General features: G+C 39.5%; 1 protein-coding gene across 2 annotated transcripts in view; it reads right to left on the bottom strand.

Moving 5' to 3' along the window:
* Positions 1 to 616: 616 nt before the first annotated feature.
* Positions 617 to 7,506, bottom strand: part of LOC143025354 (uncharacterized) — a 266,866-nt gene continuing 259,976 nt past the window's right edge. For both annotated transcript variants that reach the window (XM_076184888.1, XM_076184887.1), the window contains 2 exons: positions 4,620 to 4,923; positions 617 to 1,435 (listed from right to left, as the gene is read on the bottom strand). In XM_076184888.1, coding sequence (XP_076041003.1) covers positions 4,844 to 4,923 — 80 coding nt within the window. In that variant the 3' untranslated portion in view covers positions 617 to 1,435; positions 4,620 to 4,843. The remainder of the gene's footprint in view (positions 1,436 to 4,619; positions 4,924 to 7,506) is intronic.

The raw sequence follows: 7,506 nt of genomic DNA, 5'->3' as shown, positions 1-7,506 counted from the left end.
ACTCAGTATTTCACTGGCAATACACCTGGCTAGAGTTTATTTGTTTATACACTAATAAAAGGGTATGAATGGTCTATTGCTACCACTTTGCTATACAAATCCTTCATATGATGATACTACAATGTGAACTCAGAAGTAGTGGTTGTGAGTGTTAGTAATTGTATTTGTACACCATATTAACCCTGGAGACCCAATTGAAGCAAAATACTTAAGAGGGATGTAGAGTAATAGCCAAGGGGAGTAATTCAAACTTCCATTAAAACTACAGATCTAAGGAAGAACACTGAATGTATGCTAATATATAATTGGTACCTCAAGATTTAATGACTGAAACCTGTAGCTCCACAGTGGCTGGCAACAGTCCTTGGGCCTTCCTATAGATCTTTTTGGGTAAAAAATGTTTTATTGTCTGTGTTACATTATTGTGAAACTACTTGTGGGCAAAGATGGCATTGGGATGGAAAATATGGGCATTTGCAAGTGCATATAGCCCTGGCAGTTAGGAAAGTGGGGAGGAGAGATTTTAGGATTATTATTATTATTTTTTTTTTTTTTTTTTTTTTTTTTTTTTTTTTTTTTTTTTTTTTTTTTTTTTTTGTGTGTGTGTGTGTGTGTGTTGAGGGATTTTAATGCCAAAGTAGATGGGCAAATGTATGGAGTAGTAAGGAGGTATGTGGCTGGGAGGAACTACTGTAGGTATATTGAAAGAGAACGATAGTAGCAAACACTTTTATTGCCTCCTGTATAATTTACCTTTGCCACCACTCCTGCCCCCACTGCCAAGAGTGACCTCAAATACTCAAGCTCTACTTCCTCCAAGCTCTCACTCTCCAAACTATGTCCAACCTCTCACCATCACCACTCATTCTGTTCCTCACCCATTTCTACTTCCCTCATCCTCAAGCCAACTGTCCCCAGACCCAAATAGTTGATAGATTTCCTCCTCTTCCCCGATTAGAATGAATTTTTTTTTTACATTATTTATACTGGTTTCATTTTACAAAATATGTGTAAGCCTTTTTTCTACAGATTTACATAGTTCTCTAGATTTGTAATTTTCTTGCACGAGATATTTACCCAATAATTGCTCTTTGTACCCTCCAGTTTTTTCTGTATTTCCCTCTTTAAATTTGTGTTGGGTGTGTGAGGGGAGGTTTTTCACTTTATTCCAATAAAAAAGTAGCAAGTCAAACACTAGTGACCACCACTACTACTCAACCATTTGTAATGTTTATTGTTCAACAAGGGCTTTATAGAACTTGGAGGAGGACTTGCTGTGGGAGGATGGGGCATAGTAAGCAGAAGATATAGTCGAAGTCCAGAGTGGGCATCCAAAGCAGCTCCACAGAGGCGATCCAGCTCCATGTTCTTCTTGTGTTGCTCGTTGGAAAGGTTCTGCTTTAGTCTGCCATTGCTGCTGGTAGCCTGTCTGCTCCTGTCACAGAAAGTGCCAAGGATTTGTAGATACAGAGGTAGTTTAGTAAAAGAGTGTGGGTTATATGTCAATTATACTGATTAGTTTGTCAGCAGTATGAGAACTGGAAATACTGCAAGTTGTAGTTGGTTAGGCCACAGTATTAGTGGAATATAGCATTGAAGGAATCCAATCACCCTCCTAGATTCTACCCAAAGGTTTTCCAACTCAGTCTTGTGGTCATTGCTCTGTAACACCAGAACTCAACAGTCTGTAAATACATGCTTGATCATGTGTGAGGCAACCTGACAGAGTATGTTGTACTGGTAAATCATAAGGGATATACAAGTACAATGGCCACAACAAAGTATACGGTGAACTCAGTTCTGTTTAGCTTAGTTTCAAATACATTTGTTAGGAGTAGGGGACGATTTGGGATCCTGTATGGCTCCAGGCTAGCCAGGGCTCTGTACTAGAAGTGCGATAATTAGTGATAAGGTGAGTGGTTGTGTTACTGTGTTCAGCGCCGATGAGGTACAATCTCTACTTAGTAGAATTGAAGCCTTGGAAGATGCTGTAAAGTGCCTTAAATAGGAGAATCAAGTTCTCCGCTCGAAGGTCCAAAATACGGAAGACAAAACTAGCTATGAGCTTGGATGGAAAATGACGAAAAACGAGATGCAGAATAGTGGAAAAAAGTCCTCACCAGCCCCGCTCGCTTGCAAGTACTCATTTCAAGCACTAGCAAATCTGCAGGAAGAAGCAAATGAAACTCAAGAGAAGAAGGGAAGGGCAGACGCTGGATCCCTGCCCATAGGTAAGATTTTGGTTGTAGAAGACAGTCAAGTGAGGTACTTAGACAGGGCTTTCTGCAATAAAGATAGGAAACATAGGACACAGGTGTGTTTCCCCGGCGCGGGGATAGGAGATATTAGAGATGAGATTGAAGAGTGTTTAGTAGGGGAAGATAAGGACCCTGTAGTTTGTTTAAGTGCCGGGGGCAATGATATAGGTAAGTTAGGGAGTGAGGAATTGTTTGCGCGGTTCTGGGATGCGCTAGACAAGATTATAAATAGGGGAGATGTTCCTGTTGTATGTGGAATCCTTCCGAGGGATAGAGTTGGAGTTATGTGGCATTCCAGGGCTATTGCAATGAATTGCAGGCTGGCAAAACATTGTAAGGCCAATGGATGGGCATTTGTCGACAACTGGGACCGTTTTAACGATAGGAATCATCTATATACAAGGGACAGGGTGCAATTGTCGCCCAGGGGATTTCGGCTCCTTGCTGAATCCCTTGAGTGAGAAGTAGGCATCCTACAGGGTTTTTTCGGGTAGATTACGTGGGAGTACAGGGGGTGGGGAAGTATCAGAATATAGTTTAGGCAATAGAAACAACTTAGAGAGGGACTGTGAAAAGAATCACCAAAGCAGGTGGAGGGAAGATAAACTTAAAGTTTACTGTACAATTAATAGAAGCATAATTGACAAAATTGATTACCGTAGCTGCGAGGTAAAGCATGCGTAGAGAACTTCGATATTATAGCTATTACTGAGTCCTGGATCAACATGGCTGATAAACATTTCCTTCCGGAAATCGAAATAGAAGGATACAAGTTTTTTCACAAGGATAGGGTTGGCAGGAGTGGGGGAGGTGTAGCACTTTTTGTTAGAAATACAATAAACTGTATTATCAACAATTCGAATAAGGAAGAGGACTGTACGGAATCCATTTGGGTAGAGATTATAGGCAAGAATAAGAAAGTTATTATTGGCGTCTTGTACAGACCTCCTAACCTCAGCATTGAGCAGACTGATCCCCTGATTCATGAAATTTACAGAGCGTCCCAGTACAAAAACGTTGTGATCATGGGAGATTTTAATTATAGAAACATTGACTGGGAAACTTTAATAGGAGATCAGGAAACAAAGAAATTCCTTGATGTGGTGCAGGACAATTTCCTAAAAAGTTATTTCCGATCCTAAGAGGGGAGTAAATACTCTGGACTTAGTTTTAACTAATAATTAGCACCCAATGAGTAACGTAAAAGTGGGAGATAGTCTAGGCTCTGGCGATCATCAAGAAATAAGATTTAATATTATTTGGGAAGAATTAAAAAGTACGAATAACGTCCAAGTACCAGACTTCAGGAGAGCAAACTTTGACAATATAAAAACCTATTTGAAATTGAATATGAAATGTCATGCGGACGTTTCGGACATTGTCGAGTCTCGGTGCGTGACCGGGGGTCAGGTCATGACCAGAGGTCGGGTCACGGAGGGTAATATACATACCTTGGGTCAGGTCATTTGGGGGCGAGGGCTCAACAGACAGGTCAGCGATTTGGATGAAATGTATAGCAATCTAATTTATTTAATTATTAATGCACAAAATACATTTATCCCCCTGAAGTCAATACGGAAAAATAGTAATACTCCCAAATGGATGACGGACAGATTGAAACATGAGATCAGAATGAAAAGATGACTTTACGTAAAATAAAAACAATAAAAACGGGGAAACGCACCTTAGATCAAGATATAACGAAATGGCAAAGCTGGTTAAAAAGAATACACGTAAAGCGAAACGTAATTATGAAATTAAGGTTGCTAGTCAAGCAAGATCCAACCCAAAGGGTTTCTTTCATCTCTATAGAACAAAAAATAAAGAAAGAATAGGACCAATTAAAAACGATGAAAATGTCATGATAGAATCGGAGGAAAAATGAGCGAGGAGTTTAACAATTACTTTCTATCGGTGTTTACTAATGAGAGGTTAGATAAAGTGCCTGACTGCGATCCGATTTTCAGAAGGGATGAAGAAAGTAGTCTAATATCAGCATTAGTAAATTAGAAGTAGTCAAGCAGATTGAAAGACTTAAAGCTACAAAACACCGGGGTACAGACGAAATTTTTCCGAGAATGCTAAAGGAGTGTAAAATTGAAATCTGCGACCAGTTAACTGAAATATTTAATAAATCAGTAGACACCGGTTTTGTGCCTACTGCTTGGAGGCAAGCAAACGTTGTTCCTGTTTTTGAGAAGGGAGATAGATCGTCTATATGCAACTACAGGCCAATCAGTTTGACATCGGTTATAGGAAAAATGCTTGAATCAGTAATAGTAAACAGACTCGGAGAACACATCTACCCAACAAAATTATTCAGTCTTTCCTGAAAGGACATATCGATTTTTTTAAACTTACCCACTGGTGTACGTTTTCTTCTTTTTCGTCATGACTGTTCTTTCGTCTATGACCTGCATCGCGCCTCGGTTCTCACTGCCTCCTTTGCTTTCTTGAACTTGCTTTCTCTTGGAGAGGTTCTGCAGAGACAATTTCATCAAACCCTTTTTCTTCTCCTCTTCATCAGTTGGCTTGGACTCCGACTGCTCATGCGACGTGTTTTCATTGTTTACTGACATGGCTGGCTACTGACTGCTAGTGTCACATCCTGTGATAGTGACAACGATGACAACACAGAGCAGTGTGATATCACCATGGTGTGGCCCTGTAAAATATACAAAATGTGAGGGGAGCGGGCAGTTAAGGCAAGAAGTTCAAGTCCTCTGGCCTACATAATATGAAAATCTAGTTTTGCGTCACCCAGTGGGACCATTTGTCTGATTGGTTGTGGTAGCAAATGCCAGAATATTTTCTTTTTAATCCTGAAAGCTCAACCTCACTTTGAATGGGGTTTTGATCACTGCTCCTTAAAGTAGAATAAAATATTCAGGCGTTTGTCATGGCATAATGTAAGAAACATTGTGTCATGGTAGTGTGAAGTGCAAATTATAGATTCTACATATGTGCAGTTCCATTATCAGATGTCAATATATGGATTGCACATACAAGCATACATCCACAAGTGGTTGGGTTTTCTTCAACAGCAATGAATTTTGTTTCACAGTCTTGCATCTCTCTCCACTTCGTCTCATCTCCTACCTAAGAAGAGGGAGGCAAGATCTTGAAGAAGCAGGATTCAAAAGCAGGCAGACTTACTTCTGCCTCACCATCACTGTAAGGCTAATGGATGGGCATTTGTTGACAACTGGGATCGCTTTTACGGTAAGAACCATCTATATACAAGGGACGGGGTGCACTTGTCACCCAAAGGATTTCGGCTCCTTGCCGAAACCCTTGAGCGAGAAGTAGGTATCCTCCAGGTTTTTTTCGGGTAGATTATGTGGGAGTCGACGGGTAAGTATCGGAATATGGTTTAAGCAATAGAAACAGCTCAGAGAGGGACTGTGAAAAGAGTCACCTAATCAGATGGAGAAAGGATAAAATAAAAGTTTACTATAAAAACAGCAGAAGCGTAATAAATAAAATTTATTTGCTGCGAGATAAAGCATGCGTAGAGAAATTGTATATAACTATTACTGAACCCTGGATCAATATGGCCGATAGGCATTTGCTTCTGGAAATCGAGATAGAAGGATATGAGTTTTTTTACATGGACAGGGTTGGGAGTAGGGGAGGAATTGCACTTTTCTTTAAAAATACAATAAACTGTATTACCAACAGTTCGATTAAGGGAGAGGATAGTACGGAATTTATTTGGGTGGAGATTATAGGCAAAAATGAGAAACTTATTATTGGCGTCCTATATAGACCTAACCTCAGCATTGAGCAGACTGATCCCCTGATTCATGAAATTCGCAGGGTGCCCCAGTACAAAAACGTTGTGATCATGGGAGACTTTAATTATAGGAACATTGACTAGGAAATTTTAGTAGATCAGGAAGCGCAAAAGTTCTTAAATGCTGTGCAGGATAATTTCCTAAAACAAATTAATATCGATCCTACGAGGGGAGAGAATACTCTGGAATTACTTCTAACTAATGATGAGCACCTAACGAGTAACTTAAAAGTGGGAGATATTCTAGGCTCTAGTGATCATCAAGAAATAAGATTTAATATTAATTGGGAAGAATTAAATAGTACGAATAACATTCTAATATCGGACTTCAGGAGAGTCAATTTTGATGAGAGAGTATATACGACATTTGATCACTTACGAGACCGACCCAGGGGGCTGTGACGAGGTAAGATATACGGACAGTCCGGACGTCATTAGTGTGGTCAGAGGTCAGGTCACGGATGGTAATATACGTACCTAGGGTCAGGTGACTTGCAAGCACGAGGTCATCACACCGGTCAGCGATTTGGATGAAATGTACAGTAACCTAACAGCTTTAATTCTAAATGCACAAAATGAATTTATTCCTCTCAAGTCAATACAGAAGATCGGAATAAAAAGAAGACTTTATGTAAGATTAAAAAACGGGGAAATACACCTTAGATCCAAATATAACGATATGGCAAGACTGGTTAAAAAGAATACGCGCACAGCTAAACGTAACTACGAAATTAAGGTTGCCAGATAAGCGAGATCTAACCCCAAGGGCTTCTTTCATCTCCATAGAACAAAAAATAGGGTAAGGATAGGCCCAATTAAAAACGACGAAACTGTCATGATAGAATCGGAGGAAAAAATGAACGAGGAAGTTAACAAATATTTTCTCTCGGTGTTTACTACGGAGAGGTTAGATAAGGTACCTGACTGCGATCCGATTTTCAGTAGGGATGAAGAAAGTAGACTATCAAATATCAGCATTAGTAAGGTAGTAGTCAGATTGAAAAACTTAAAACTACAAAATTCCCGGGTCCAGATGAAAAAATTCCGAGAGTGCTTATAGAGTGTAATTTGAAATATGTGACCAGTTAACTGAAATATGTAATAAGTCGGTAGACACTGGTTTTGTGCCTATTGCTTGACAACAGGCAAACGTTGTTCTTGTTTTCAAAAAGGGAGACAAATCGTCTATATGTAACTACAGGCCAATCAGTCTGACATCAGTTATAGGTAAAATGTTTGAATCTTTAATAGTAGACTCAGAGATCACATTGAGAGACATAATTTGATTCGTGACTCACAGCATGGTTTCTCCAAGGGTAAGTCATGTGTGACTAATCTTCTATCTTTTTACACTAACGTATTCTATCTTTTTACACTAACGTACATAAGGCGTCAGATAATAATAATAGTTACCATGTTATTTGCCTTGACTTTAGCAAAGCGTTCGACAAG

This window comes from Oratosquilla oratoria, chromosome 5 (assembly GCF_046742065.1).
Source record: "Oratosquilla oratoria isolate Oo_2021 chromosome 5, ASM4674206v1, whole genome shotgun sequence".
NCBI classification, from domain to species: Eukaryota; Metazoa; Arthropoda; class Malacostraca; order Stomatopoda; family Squillidae; genus Oratosquilla; species Oratosquilla oratoria.
The sequence above is the reverse complement of the archived record's forward strand: the minus strand, read 5'-3'. Positions and strand labels throughout refer to the sequence as shown.